Raw genomic sequence first — 16,343 nt, forward strand, 5'->3', positions numbered from 1 at the left:
TACTGCTAAGCCACCAGGGAACTCCCATCTTCATTTTTGAAAGACAATTTAGCTATCTGGATACAATATTCCTTTTTTTTTAAATTTATTTTTAGTTGGAGGATGATTAATTTCCAATATTGTGTTGGCCAACACAGCCATAGGTATAGGTATGTCCCCTCCCTCCTGAACCTCCGTCCCACCTTCCTCCCCATCTTGCCCTTCTAGATTATCACACGGCACTGATTTGAGCTCCCTGCGTCATACAGTACATTTCACCAGCTATCTAAATTACATATGGCAGTGTATATGTTTCAGTGCTGTTCTCTCCGTTTGTCCCACCCTGCCCTTCCCTCTCTGTGCCAACAAGTCTTTTCTCCATGCCTGTCTCCACTGCTGCCCTGCAAATAGGTTCATCAGTACCGTTCTTCTAGGTTCCATACATATGCGTTAGAATACAGTATTTATCTTTCTCTTTGTGACTCACTTCACTGTGTATAATAGGTTCTCCGTTCATCCACCTTATTAGAACGGAGTCAAATTTGTTCCTTTTTATGGCTGAGCACAAGCTGGAATCAAGATTGCTGGGAGAAATATCAATAACCTCAGATATGCAGATGATGCACCACCCTTATGGCAGAAAGTGAAGAGGAACTAAAAAGCCTGTTGATGAAAGTGAAAGAGGAGAGTGAAAAAGTTGGCTTAAAGTTCAACATTCAGAAAACGAAGATCATGGCATCTGGTCCCATCCCTTCATGGCAAATAGAGGGGAAACAGTGGAAACATTGTCAGACTTTGTTTTTTTGGGCTCCAAAATCACAGCAGATGGTGATTGCAGCCATGAAATTAAAAGATGCGTACTCCTTGGAAGGAAAGTTATGACCAACCTAGACAGCATATTAAAAAGCAGAGATATTACTTTGCCAACAAAGGTCCATCTAGTCAAGGCTATGGTTTTTCCAGTGGTCATGTATGGATGTGAGAGTTGGACTGTGAAGAAAGCTGAGCGCTGAAGAATTGATGCTTTTGAACTGTGGTGTTGGAGAAGACTCTTGAGAGTCCCTTGGACTGCAAGGAGATCCAGTCAGTCCATTCTAAAGGAGATCAGTCCTGAGTGTTTATTGGAAGGACTGATGCTAAAGCTGAAACTCCAGTACTTCGGCCACCTCATGGGAAGAGTTGACTTATTGGAAAAGACTGTGATGCTGGGAGGGATTGAGGGCAGGAGGAGAAGGGGACGACAGAGGATGAGACGGCTGGATGGCATCACTAACTCGATGCACATGAGTTTGAGTGAACTCCGGGAGTTGGTCATGGACAGGGAGGCCTGGCGTGCTGCGATTCATGGGATCGCAAAGAGTCGAACACGACTGAGTGACTGAACTGAATTGAATCTTCCATTGTATATGTGTACCACAACTTCTTTATCCATTCATCTGTCAGTGGACATCTAGGTTGCTTTCATGTCCTAACTATTGTTAATAGTGCTGCAGTCAACAGTGGGGTGCATGTGTCTTTGTCAGTTATGGTTTCCTCAGAGTATATGTCCAATAGTGGGATTGTTGGGTCATATGGTAGTTTTATTCCTAGTTTTTTAAGGGATCTCCACACTATTCTCCATAGTGGCTGTTATCAATTTGTATTCCCATCAACAGTGCAAGAGGGTTCCCTTTTCTCCATACCCTCTCCAGCATTTATTGTTTGTGGATTGTTTGATGATGGCTCTTCTGACCAGTGTTGGTGATAACCTCATTGTAGTTTTGATTTGCATTTCTCTAATAATGAGCAGTGTTGAGCATCTTTTCATGTGTTTATTAGCCATCTGTGGATACAGAATTCTTACTTGACAGTATTTTCTTTCAGCATTTTGAATATGTTATTTCATTGCCTTCTGGCCTCCCTTGTTTCTGATGAGAAGTTAGCCAGTAGTTAAATCTTTGTGTCCCTGTAAAATGATACTCCCAAGATTTTCTGTTTTGGGCTTTCGTCACTTTTACTATATATCTAGGTATGGATTTCTGTGTTTCTGTTGTCATGGTTCATTTAGCTTCTTAAAGTGTAGATTAATTGTAAAGTCAGTTTGTATAGTTTTTGGTCACTGTTTCTATATCCTTTCCACTTCTGGAATTCGTAATTCATGTATGTTGGTACATTTGACATTGTTCCACAGGTCTTTAAGGCTATGTTTGTTTTTCTTTATTCTTTTCTCTCTTTTCAGATTAGATCATTTCTGTTACTCTTTCTTCAGGTTTATTTTTTATTCTGCTTCAGTGTTCAACTCTGGGGTTTTGTTTGGTCTTTTTTATAATTATTATTTGTTGTTGAGATTTTCTATTTGTTTAAGACATTGTTCTTATAATTTTCCTTAGTCTTTTAAAACACTTTGAAGTCTGTGTTTGCTAAGGCTGGCATTGGGCCTACTCAGAGATATTTTCAATCACATGGGGTCTTTTTTTCCCTTCTCAGTTTGGGTCACACTTTCTTGGCATTTTTACATCTTACAAATTTTTGTTGGAACTGTGGACATTTTGCATAATATATTGTAGCAGTTTTGGATTCTGATTTTTCTCCCTTTTGAGGGTTGTTGTTGCTTTGTTATTATTGTTGTTTTTAAAGTAACTTGCCTGAGCTAAATCTGTGGAATTTTTCTGTGTGGTGTGTGACTGCTGATACCTGCTCAGTTTTTTGTTATTTTAATTTCTGTTTTAATTTTTGTGTTTGGCTTCCTGGAGTGGCACCTGCATCTGCATTGCTTAGTGGTCAGTCAATGATTGGTCGAAGATTGTGCTAGATAGTGTGCTAGCTATTGAGCTAAATACCGAGTAAGACTTCTACTCTCTGCTGATCTTTACCTGTTTGAGGAAGCTCCTTCAAAGTTCAGGCCATTTCAAAGTCTGCCCTAACTTTTACCTTCCACCAGGCCCTTTTGTGTCTTTTCTGCCTGTGTGTGCAGGCTCCTGGTGTGTGAATGTGTAGACATATATCGAGGTCCCTTATAGTTTCTTCTCCAGATTTCCTTTTTTAATTTCTGACTAGTTTGCTGCCCCATTGTTTGCACTATGACGGTGACCTCAGGATATCGGAGCTCTTGGTCTTGCTTTTCTCTTTGCCCCCAGTAATGCAAACTCTTATTGACAATGCAGATAGGATAGGCATGAGCTTTTTCTGTACTTTGCTTTAAGTAAAGTCAGCCTTCTCTGTCAGTGAAGCTGCTGGTTTTTACCACCTTGGTAGAACCAACTTCCCCACTGACCTCTGGGGATGGGAGTACTTTAGCTAGTAATGCCACAGATTCCCTCTGTTCTCGCCCCGAGTTCAGCAGTTTCTTATGAATAACTGCAGAGAAGGAAACATTCGAGAAAAAGCCTAAAGGAGGTGAGGAAGTATTCCATGTAGCTATCTAGGGGAAGGACATTGGTGGCAGAGGCAACACCTTAAGGGCCTTAAGTTGAGAACATATCTGAGTCCAGGTTCGATGCATGATACTGGATGCTTGGGGCTAGTGCACTGGGACGACCCAGAGGGATGGTATGGGGAGGGAGGAGGGAGGAGGGTTCAGGATGGGGAACACATGTATACCTGTGACGGATTCATTTTGATATTTGGCAAAACTAATACAATTTTGTAAAGTTTAAAAATAAAATAAAATTAAAATAAATAAATAAATAAAATGGACAATAAAGAGACCAATGTGGCTGGTATAGTATACTTGAGAGGAAGAGTAGCAGGATGTGAGGTCAAAGAGGAAAAGGGTGCATGCGGACAGGGTGTTAGAGCAGATAAGACCTTTTAGGCCACTCTGAGGGCTCTGGCTTTTACTTTGAATGAAATGAGGAGCTGCTGGAGGGCTTTGAACGGCATAGTTGGGACATAATGTCTTATAATTTTAAAATACCTATGTGAAACAGAAGCTAGAGAGTGGCAGAATAGCAGACTCAGGATGCCAGCTAGGAGACTATTATAGTCTTGATTATAGCAATGCAGGTGAGAAATGATTGTGTCTTGGACAAAAGTGGTTGCAAGTGGAGATGGTCAGAAGTGGGCCAGTTCTAGTATATGTAAAAGGTAGAACAGAGAGGATTTCTTCTGATGGATTGGTAGTGGGGAGGGAATGATACTGATGCTTCTTTCAAAGGAATTTTCCTGTATTTCATCTGTGAATGTTTTTTCTGTTCCCTTTATTGAGTCCTCTGTTTTTGGAGTTTATTATATTGACTCTAATTATCCTTAGATTGGATCATTTTTATCTTCTAATTGCTTTAACTTCTTTTATGTTTTTATTATTATTATTATTATTTTTCTGAAAGCCATCCCATTTCTCCATCCCATTCATTCTGTTTTCATTTGAATCTGTTCTGTTTCTGATACCTTATTAAATCTGTAATTGTGGTATTTTGTTTTTCAGATTTCCTTAGCTTTGCAGTCATCTTTCTTTTCATTCTATTTATCCTTATTCATTCTTTCATTTATTTCCTAGCTCTTATTTTACTTAATCTAAATTCTTATTTAAAGTATTCAAGTAAGTATTTAATGAAAAATCTTTGATTTGGGGGGTTATATTGTTTCCCAGGTTTAGTTCTTCATCTCCTATCTGCTACATGGTAATTTATTTTCTCTCATTGTCTTTATCTTTTGTTACTGGAGATTTGATAGTTGCTGTGTCATTTTTATTGATTGCACATCGCAGGATCTCAGTTCCTCAATCAAGGATCAAACCCAGGCACGTGGCAATGAAAGCTGAGAGTGCTAACCACTGGACTGTCAGGGAATCCCCTAAGAGGCTGTTACTCTGAAGTCTTTATTTTATGTTTATCCTTTTTTTTAAACTTTATTTTATATTGGAGTATAGCCAGTTAACAACGTTGTGATAGTTTCGGGTGCAGAGCAGAGCGACTCTGAGAACAGGCTTTTTACTCTTGATGGATTTTTTTTTTTAACTTGTGACTTATCCCTTTTATTTTCCACACTGAAAAAATATTTCATAAAGTTTACTCTTATTTCCTTCTTGGGTTACATTTTGTAAAGTTTGTTTTTTTTTTTTTCTATAAGGTTTCTAGGTATAAGAGTTCCATGACCCTCCTCATGCTTTCTTTACCCATAAATTTTGGACATGTATGTATTAAATGTTTAGTAATAAGGCAGGAAAAAGGCATTTGTATCTTTGCAATTTATAAAAGCTTTCTGTAGTGTTGACTAATCCACATTCTGATGTTTCAGTTTTCCTTATTAAATTCCCTTTATTCTCTCCTTTTCCCTCTCACCCTCCTCCCAAATGTCTTGCAACTATATTTGAGCTGGGAAACCTGAGGAGGGGTTAGATAAAGGAAATTAATAGAGGAAGAGAAAAGACCCTTGATTTATATAGGAAGAGCAGGTGGTAAGAGAGATCTTAGGGAGTGATAGGAAGTAACTATTTTAGTTTGTGAAGTAGAGGTGGAGATAAGATTTTTGAGATAGACACAAGAAGAATAAGAAAACATGCTTTCCATAGTGGCTGTACTAGTTTGCATTCCCACCAACAGTGTAAGAGGGTTCCCTTTTCTCCACATCCTCTCCAGCATTTATTGCTTGTAGACTTTTGGATCGCAGCCATTCTGACTGGCGTGAAATGGTACCTCATTGTGGTTTTGATTTGCATTTCTCTGATAATGAGTGATGTTGAGCATCTTTTCATGTGTTTGTTAGCCATCTGTATATCTTCTTTGGAGAAATGTCTATTTAGTTCTTTGGCCCATTTTTTGATTGGGTCATTTATTTTTCTGGAACTGAGCTGTAGGAGTTGCTTGTATATTTTTGAGATTAGTTGTTTGTCTATTGCTTCATTTGCTATTATTTTCTCCCATTCTGAAGGCTGTCTTTTCACCTTGCTTATAGTTTCCTTTGTTGTGCAGAAGCTTTTAAGTTTAATTAGGTCCCACCCATTTGTTTATTTTTGCTTTTATTTCTAATATTCTGGGAGGTGGGTCATAGAGGATCCTGCTGTGATGTATGTCGGAGAGTGTTTTGCCTATGTTCTCCTCTAGGAGTTTTATAGTTTCTGGTCTTACGTTTAGATCTTTAATCCATTTTGAGTTTATTTTTGTGTATGGTGTTAGAAAGTGGTCTAGTTTCATTCTTTTACAAGTGGTTGACCAGTTTTCCCAGCACCACTTGTTAAAGAGATTGTCTTTAATCCATTGTATATTCTTGCCTCCTTTGTCAAAGATAAGGTGTCCATATGTGCGTGGATTTATCTCTGGGCTTTCTGGAGATTCCTTAAAAAACTGGAAATAGAACTGCCTTATGATCCAGCAATCCCACTGCGGGGCATACACACTGAGGAAACCAGAAGGGAAAGAGACACGTGTACCCCAATGTTCATAGCAGTACTGTTTATAATAGCTAGGACATGGAAGCAACCTAGATGTCCATCAGCAGATGAATGGATAAGCAAGCTGTGGTACATATACACAATGGAGTATTACTCAGCCATTAAAAAGAATACATTTGAATCAGTTCTAATGAGGTGGATGAAACTGGAGCCTATTATACAGAGTGAAGTAAGCCAGAAAGAAAAACACCAATACAGTATCAGATCAGAGCAGTCACTCAGTTGTGTCCGACTCTTTGCAGCCCCATGAACCACAGCACACCAGGCCTCCCTATCCATCACCAATTCCCGGAGTTCACTCAGACTCATGTCATCGAGTCAGTGATGCCATCCAGCCATCTCATCCTCTGTCGTCCCCTTCTCCTCCTGCCTCCAATCCCTCCCAGCATCAGAGTCTTTTCCAGTGAGTCAACTCTTCGCATGAGGTGGCCAAAGTACTGGAGTTTCAGCTTTAGCATCATTCCTTCCAAAGAAATCCCAGGGCTGATCTCCTTCAAAATGGACTGGTTGGATCTCCTTGCAGTCCAAGGGACTCTCAAGAGTCTTCTCCAACATTACAGTTCAAAAGCATCAATTCTTCGGCGCTCAGCCTTCTTCACAGTCCAACTCTCACATCCATACATGACCACTGGAAAAACCATAGCTTTGACTAGACGAACCTTTTTTGGCAAAGTAATATCTCTGCTTTTGAATATGCTATCTAGGTTGGTCATAACTTTCCTTCCAAGGAGTAAGCGTCTTTTAATTTCATGGCTGCAGTCACCATCTGCAGTGATTTTGGAACCCAGAAAAATAAAGTCTGACACTGTTTCCACTGTTTCCCCATCTATTTCCCATGAAGTGATGGGACTGGATGCCATGATCCTCATTTTCTGAATGTTGAGCTTTAAGCCAACTTTTTCACTCTCCTCTTTCACTTTCATCAAGAGGCTTTTTAGTTCTTCTTCACTTTCTGCCATAAGGGTGGTGTCATCTGCATATCTGAGGTTGTTGATATTTCTCCCGGCAATCTTGATTCCAGCTTGTGTTTCTTCCAGTCCAGTGTTTCTCATGATGTACTCTGCATAGAAGTTAAATAAACAGGGTGACAATATACAGCCTTGATGCACTCCTTTTCCTATTTGGAACCAGTCTGTTGTTCCATGTCCAGTTCCAACTGTTGCTTCCTGACCTGCATACAAATTTCTCAAGAGGCAGATTAGGTGTTCTGGTATTCCCATCTCATTCAGAATTTTCTACAGTTTATTGTGATCCACACAGTCAAAGGCTTTGGCATAGTCTATAAAACAGAAATAGATGTTTTTCTGGAACTCTCTTGCTTTTTCCATGACCCAGCAGATGTTGGCAATTTGATCACTGGTTCCTCTGCCTTTTCTAAAACCAGCTTGAACATCAGGAAGTTCACGGTTCACATATTGCTGAAGCCTGGCTTGGAGAATTTTAAGCATTACTTTACTAGAGTGTGAGATGAGTGCAATTGTGCGGTAGTTTGAGCATTCTTTGGCATTGCCTTTCTTTGGGATTGGAATGAAAAGTTACCTTTTCCAGTATACTAACGCATATTTATGGAATTTAGAAAGATGGTAACAATAACCCTGTATACGAGACAGCAAAAGAAACACTGATGTATAGAACAGTCTTTTGGACTCTGTGGGAGAGGGAGAGGATGGGATGATTTGGGAGAATGGCATTGAAATATGTATAATATCATATATGAAACGAGTCGCCAGTCCAGGTTCGATGCATGATACTGGATGCTTGGGGCTGGTGCACTGGGACGACCCAGAGGGATGGTATGGGGAGGGAGGAGGGAGGAGGGTTCAGGATGGGGAACACATGTATACCTGTGGCAGATTCATTTTGATATATGGCAAATCCAACACAATATTGTAAAGTTAAATAAAATAAAATTTAAAAATAAATAAATAAATAAAATTTAAAAAACAAAACAAAACAAAAATCCAGCTTTTAGTTCTGAAAGAATTTGGCACTAATTAAAAAAAAAAAAAGAAAAGAAAACATGCTTTCTGAACTGAGAAGATAGTTTGATTTATAAGATTAAAATTTTTTAAGGAGCAAATTATTGCTTTTTTAAAAAAAGGTTTACAATGATTTCTTTTTTGAGAAACTTTAAAAAATTGAATTACAGTTGATTTACAATGTTGTATTAATTAAAATATTGCTTCTTACAACTGTATTCTTTCTAGAGTAGTTTTTTTTTAAACAAGTGAATACCCTGTTTTCTCTCTCTCTCTCTTTTTTAAATAATTTGTTTATATTTGATTGCACTGGGTCTTCTTGCTACATGCAAGCTTTCTCTAGTTGTGGAGAGTGGGGGTTGTCTTTGTTGAGGTGCATGGGCTTCTTATTGTAGCTTCTCTTGTTGCGGAGCACAGGCTCTAGGCACACAGGCTCAGTAGTTGCGGCTTGTGGGCTCAGTAGTTGTAGCTCGTGGGCTTTAGTTGCTCTGCAGCACATGGAATCTTCCTGGACCAGAGATTGAACCCATGTACCTGCATTGGCAGGCAAATTGTTACCCACTGTACCAACAGGGAAATCCTCGAGTAGTTTTCTTTTAATAACTAGTTTCATTTAGAAAAAATATAAAATAAAGCATGTGGATATCTGTTAAAAATTTTGTACAGCTGTTACTGTCATAGTGAATACATGTGTATGTTTGTTTTCCCCCTAGAATCTCCCTGGAAAAAGAGACATGAATGTCTGCAATGATATTTCTTGACATGAATTTGATATGAAAGAAGAAAAGGAGATCGACGGCTAGTGAACAGGATTTCAAATAACCAGGATTTTATATTTATCACCTTCGGTCATCTCCTTTTAAATCAAAGACAACTACAGTCAGAACCAAGACAAGGCAAAATAATACTTTTCTTCTGCATTTTTTGAGACTAAAGAAACCTGAAATGTCTAGGAAACAAAACCAGAAGGGTAAGATTCCACGTGGGCATGAATTGTTAAAAGCATAGTTGTAGAGTCATGATCACCATTTCTATCTGTACATAGTTTTAAAAAACGTTCTCTTAATGTGTTTTGAGTGGTGTTATACTTTTGCTCACCTAGTGCAGTACTACTGATGGTTATAACTTATCTTTTAGTCATGACCACAGTTAATTTTAGAAGAGTATGGAACATTTGCAACATTATCTGTTGTCCCTTTAATGAGCTGAATATTAGATTATAGCTTTTTGTGTTACTAGTTTGGGAATTCATGTAACAATTGCTTTTCTACTCTTATAAACTTATTAAATTATAATTTCAGGAAATCCAAACACATCTTGAAAGTGTACTTTTTGGAGGGTGAACATATGTTATAGAGGTAGGATATAACTTACTGCAGGATATTCTATATCATGTGAGTTGATGTTTCTTTGGAGATAGGAAATGAAACGAGTAACTGCTTCTAGTCACTGATTCTTCTTTAGCTTTCCTTCTGGGATTGTGACTCTAGCTTTTTGTGTAAAGTATAAATTGCAGAGAGTCAAGAAATATCAAAAATAGTTATATAAAGGAAAGGACAACAGAGACTACACTTTTTCAGCTTTCCAAGAAGACCTGTGAAAATGTAAAGGGACAAATAGCACTTAAAACTGTCACACATACTGGAATATATTTGTTAAAAGAATGACCATAGCTATCCTAGATTTTTTTCCCCCTCATTTAGTTTAATTTTCAATTTAAAGTTGATGTTCCTTAATTCAAAACAAAGCTATAGATACAGGTCTCACATGCTAAATATGAAGGGAATGCTTAATTTTTTTTTAATTGAAGCATAGTTAGTGTACAATGTCACATTAGTGTCAGGTTCAGCAAAGTGATTCAGATGTGTATGTATACACATATGCACTGTTCTTTTCCATTATAAGTTATTATAAGATATTGAATATCGTTCCCTGTTGTTTACCTATTTTAGATATACTAGTGGGTATATGTTAATCCCAAAGTCCTAATTTATCCCTCCCCACCATTGTCCCCTTTGGTAACCGTAAGTTTTGTTTACTAGGTATGTGAGTCTGTTTCTGTCTTATAAATAAGTTCATTTGTATCATTTTTTTTAGATTCCACATATAAGTGGTATCATATGATATTTGTTTTCCTCTGTTCACTTAATAGGATAATCTCTAGGTCCAAATCTATCCTTGCTGCTGCAAATTTCTTTCTTTTTTCTATGTCTGAGTGGTAGTACAGTGGCGGTGGGTGTGTGTGTGTGTATCACATCTTCTTTATGAGTTCGTTTGTTGATGGACATTTAAATTGAAGGAAGTTCTTTTAAACTTCTTAGTTTTGACTTGGCAAATCAAAAACCTCACTATAAGAAAACAATATACCAGAGCTGCTTGTGGTTTTGAAAGCTATAGTTTCATTGTATAGCAAACCTGTGTAAAGAATATCGGAGCTCTAAAGAATGGTTAGATTACTAAAGAAGCTGAACTCTTCAAGGGAGTGAGATTTATCAACTGAAAAGTTTTAAAAATTTCATCTAAAAAGTTTAGCATTTAATTTTTCCCAAAAAAGTAAACTTTAGCGGATTGCTTTGGCCTTTTAAAAACTAGAGTCTTTATTTCATCTCTGTGTTGTTCCACAGCTATAAAAAAGTATCATTGCTTTCTATAATTGGTGTCCAGTTACTATACAGTAAATGTAGATTTAGATCACATCATAGGCATTAAATGCTAACAAATTTCGACTAAACATAGCCTGTGTATACACTTAATTGAAACAAAAGAAGCTTTTATGTCATTAGAACTTTCTCTGAAACAAATATATACTTATATATAACCTATATATATATTGGTTTTATATATATATATATAAAACTATATATATATATATATATGTTCAGATATTTGAACCAAAAAAATACAAAATACTTATAAAATTCTATCTCATTTAATTCATTTATATATTTAAAATTATATTGTTTTGGGTTTTCAGTTCAGTTCAGCTCAGTCGCTCAGTTGTATCCTACTCTTTGTGACCCCATGCACTGCAGCACACCAGGCCTCCCTGTCCATCACCAGCTCGCTGAGCTTACTCAAACTCGTGTCCATTGAGTCAGTGATGCCATCCAACCATCTCATCCTCTGTCGTCCCCTTCCCCTCCAGCTTTCAATCTTTCCCAGCATCAGGGTCTTTTCAAATGAGTTGGTTCTTTGCATCAGGTGGCCAAAGTATTGGAGTTTCAGCCTCAGCATCAGTCCTTCCAATGAATATTCAGGACTGATTTCCTTTAGGATGGACTGGTTGGATCTCCTTGCAGTGCAAGGGATTCTCAAGAGTCTTCACACCGCAGTTCAAAACTATCAATTCTTCGGTGCTCAACTTTCTTTATAGTCCAACTCTCACATCTGTACATGACTATTGGAAAAACCATAGCTTTGACTAGATAGACTTTTGTTGGCAAAGTAATGTCTCTGCTTTTTAATGTGCTGTCTAGGCTGGTCATAACTTTTCTTCCCAGGAGCAAGCGTCTTTTAATTTTAGTAGTCTAATAGTTATACTGACTTTATCAATTTAGTTATAATACATTAAAAAGATAGATACTATGGTAGTTTTTGTTCTCTAGAGACAACTCATTTATTAAGTGTCATTTTATAATGAGTTATGTTTTTATTCCACAGTAGACCACATTTCTATATTTTCCTGTATCCGTAACACTTGTGAATTTCTTAATGAAATATTTAGTGGAGTTAAACTTGTATGGCTTAAGTTAAGGTGAATTTTAATTACAACTATTGATTGCTCTAAGCCTTTTAGCCCAACACCTAGCAGAAGTAAATAAGATCAGTGCTTCTCAAACTGTGGTCTGTGAACTAAAGAAATACTTTAAAATGGAGAGTGTTTAGAAACTCTTCTATAGTGGTTTGACAGTGCTGTAACATCCAGACACTTTCAAGGCAGTTTTATTGAGGTATAATTTAAATACTATAAAACTCATCTGTTATAAATGTACAGTTTTATTACTTTTAGTAAAAAAAAAATTTTTTTTTTTTTAAATTTTGGCCATGCTGCGCAGCTTGCGGGATCTTAGTTCCCTGACCAGCGATTGATTGAACCCAGGTCCTCGGCAGTGAAAGTGCAGAGTCCTAACCACTGCATTGCTAGGGAATTCCCTGTTTTTAGTAAATGTATACAGTTGTGCAGCCATCACCACAATCCTATTTTAAAACACCTTCCTCAGCCCTAAAGGTATACTTAGTTACCTGTCTACAATCAGTTCCTGCTTTCCCAGGCAAACATGCCTACTTTCTCTGTCTTCAGTTTTGCCTTTTCTAGAGATTTCTAATAAACAGAGTAATCCACTATGGTTTTGTGTCTGGCTTCTTAATGCTGTTTTTGAGGTTCATTATTGTTTTTGAACGTATCCGTAGCTTGCTGCCTTTTACTGCTGAGTAGCGTTAAGGTTATAAAAAGTCGCAGAGTGTTTCTTTTACACTTTGCTACTCATGATACTTGTGTGACCAGAATTGTGGATGTTTCTCCCATATTGACCAATTCTCTGATACCAGCCAAGTGTCCCTACAATCCAATTCTATTCTGATACTATCTTCTTGGAGTTCATGTTAGATCCCACAGGTTAAGGGCTCAGTCCCCCAGACTGCTCCTGCTTCAGACACCAGTCCATGAGGATCAGGTTCCCAAGTTATCCACCCTCAGTCCATCTTGACTACAAATGGGTGGTTTCTACAACCCTCCTTCTCAGGTTCAGTAATTTGCTATAATGCTCACAGAAGTACAGAAGTAAGGGAAACCACTTACCTACTTTTACTGGTTTATATACATAGTTGCTAAATCGCTTCAGTTGTGTCCGACTCTGACCCCGTAGATGGCAGCCCGTGAGGCTCCCTCGTCCCTGGGATTCTCCAGGCAAGAACACTGGAGTGGGTTGCCATTTCCTTCTCCAGTGCATGAAAGTGAAAAGTGAAAGTGAAGTCGCTCAGTTGTGTCTGACTCTTAGTGACCCCATGGACAGTAGCCCACCAGGCTCCTCCATCCATGGGATTTTCCAGGCTAGAGTACTGGAGTGGGGTGCCATTGCCTTCTCCATATATACATAGTAGAGGATGTTATAAAGAATACAGATGAACAGCCAGATGAAGGGATATATAGGGTAAGATCTGGAAGGGTCCTCAGTGCAGGAACTTCCATTTCCATGAAGTTGAGGTGTACTACTCTTCCAGCACACTGATGCATTCACTAACCTGAAAGCTCTCTGAACCCCATACTTCACAGAATTTTTTTTCAAGGTTTTATCACATAAATATGATCAAGTATTAACCCTTACCTCTAATTCCTCTCCTTTCCCTTACCCAACAGATGGGAGTGAGGCTGAACATTCCAAGCCTCCAATCATGGGTTGATCTTTTTGGTGATAAAGCCCCCTTCCTGAAGCTCTCCAGGAGCCCACCAAATTGTTTGTTAGAACTAAAGGTGTTCCTATCAACTAGGAAATTTCAAGGCATTTACAATCTCTATTAGGAACTGGAGTCGAATACCAAATATTAGAACAACGAGATGCTCCTAGCATCTTTATTGCTTAGGGAGTGATGAAGGTTTTAGGAGCATTAGCTGCAGTTAGGGATGAAGACCAAAATATTTATTTCTCATTATATTACAATATCACAGGTTATATCACATTTTGTCTTCCATTTACCAGGTAATTATTCATTTGGATTAGTTCCAGTTGTGGCTATTATGAATAATTATAAATTATGAACATTTGCCTACAAGTCTTTGTGTAGACATATGTTTTTGTTTCTCTTGGGGACATACCTAGCAGCAGAATTGTTTAACTTTCAAAGAAATTACCATGCCAAACTGTTTTCCAAAGTGGCTGACCATTTTATAATCCCACCAGCAATAATGTGTTGGTTTTGAATGCTTCTTGTCCTTGCTGACACTTGGTATGGTATCATTTTCATTATAGCTATTTTTATAAATATAGCTATTTTTAACCTAGGTGTGTAAGGATATTTCATTCTGGTTTTGATTTGTACTTCCTTAATGTGGTTTTGATTGTACTTCCTTAATAGTCAATGATGTTCACTGTTTCTTCATGTGATTATTAGCCATTTGTATCTTCTTGGGTGAAATGTCTATTTAAATTCTTTATTCATTTTTACAAATTGGGTTATAGGTCTTTTCCCCCACACCCTGCAAATTTTTAAAATTGAGGTATAGTTGATTTACAATATTATATAAATTTCAGGTGTACAACATAGTGATTCATGATTTTTAAGGGTTCAGTTCAGTTCAGTTGCTCAGTCGTGTCTGACTCTTTGCAGCCCCATGGACCGCAGCACGCCAGGCCTCCCTGTCAATCACCAACAGCCAGAGTTTACCCAAACTCATGTCCATTGAGTCAGTGATGCCATCCAACCATCTCATCCTCTGTCGTCCCCTTCTCCTCCCGCCTTCAATCTTTCCCAGTATCAGGCTTTTTTAAGCATTTTTTAATTTCATGGCTGCCGTCACCATCTGCAGTGATTTTGGAGCCCCCAAAAATAAAGTCAGCCACTGTTTCCCCATCTATTTGCCATGAAGTGATGGGACCAGATGCCATGATCTTAATTTTCTGAATGTTGAGCTTTAAGCCAACTTTTTCACCCTCCTCTTTCGCTTTCATCAAGAGGCTCTTTAGTTCTTCTTTGCTTTCTGCCATAAGGATGGTGCCATCTGCATATCTGAGGTTATTTATATTTCTCCCGGCAGTCTTGATTCCAGCTTGTGCTTCTTCCAGCCCAGCGTTTCTCATGATATACTCTGCATATAAGTTAAATAATCAGGGTGACAATATACAGCCTTGACGTACTCCTTTTCCTATTTGGAACCAGTCTGTTGTTCCATGTCCAGTTCTAACTGTTGCTTCCTGACCTGCATACAGGTTTCTCAAGGTGCAGGTCAGGTGGTCTAGTATTCCTATCTCTTTCAGAATTTTCCACAGTTTATTGTGATCCACACAGTCAAAGGCTTCAGCATAGTCAATAAAGCAGAAGTAGATGTTTTTCTGGAACTCTCTTGCTTTTTCAATGATCCAGCGGATGTTGGCAATTTGATCTCTGGTTCCTCTGCCTTTTCTAAAACCAGCTTGAACATCTGGAAGTTCACGGTTCGCGTATTGTTGAAGCCTGGCTTGAAGAATTTTGAGCATTACTTTGCTAGTGTGTGAAATGAGTGTAATTATGCAGTAGTTTGAGCATTCTTTGGCATTACCTTTCTTTGGGGTTATACCTTATTTATAGTTATTATAAGAGATTGTAAGTCTTCTTACTGAGTTGTAAACATTTTTTATTCTGAGCATTATCAAGTATATGATTTGCAAATATATTTTCCCAGTCTGGCTTATCTTTTTGTTTTCTTAATGGTTTCTTTTTCTTTTCCCCTGCTGTGCAGCTTTTGGGGTCTTAATTTTCTGATCAGGGATTGAACCTAGTCCCTTAAGAGTCCTAATCAGTGGACCACCAGGAATTCCCAATGGTGTCTTTTTAAAAGTGAAAGTTTTTAACTTTGATAAAACCCACTTTATCTTTTCTTAAAGTGTAGAATAATGAGATGTAGAGTGAATCTGATCTTCCCTGGTGGCTCAGCAATAGAGAACCCGCCTGCCAACGCAGGAGACGCAGGTTTGATCTATGGGTTGGGTATATCCCCTGGAAAAGGAAATGGCAACCCACTCCAGTATTTTTACCTGGGAAATCCCATGGACAGAGGAGCCTGGTGGGCTACAGTCGATGGGGTCACAAGTTGGACACAACTTGGTGACTGAACAATGACAGAGTGAGTCCTCCAATCCTTTCCCACACCAAAGCTTTATTGGCTATCTTCGTTCTTTTATGTTTCCATAGAAATTTAGACTCAGCTTATCAATTCATGCAAAAATATCTGCTTGGAATCTGATAGTGACTGCATTGAATCAATAGATTTGTGGTGAATTGGTTGTCTTTGCAATATTGAGTCTTTCAGTTAATGACTGTAG

The 16,343-nt window shown here is 38.1% G+C and overlaps 1 protein-coding gene across 2 annotated transcripts in view; it reads left to right on the forward strand.

Moving 5' to 3' along the window:
• The window catches only part of SPATS2 (spermatogenesis associated serine rich 2), a 158,079-nt gene that overhangs the window by 69,619 nt on the left and 72,117 nt on the right, over positions 1 to 16,343 (forward strand). For both annotated transcript variants that reach the window (XM_070370715.1, XM_070370716.1), the window contains exon 2: positions 9,042 to 9,298. In XM_070370715.1, coding sequence (XP_070226816.1) covers positions 9,274 to 9,298 — 25 coding nt within the window. In that variant the 5' untranslated portion in view covers positions 9,042 to 9,273. The remainder of the gene's footprint in view (positions 1 to 9,041; positions 9,299 to 16,343) is intronic.

The sequence above is a fragment of the Bos mutus genome, chromosome 5 (assembly GCF_027580195.1).
Source record: "Bos mutus isolate GX-2022 chromosome 5, NWIPB_WYAK_1.1, whole genome shotgun sequence".
Taxonomy (NCBI): Eukaryota; Metazoa; Chordata; class Mammalia; order Artiodactyla; family Bovidae; genus Bos; species Bos mutus.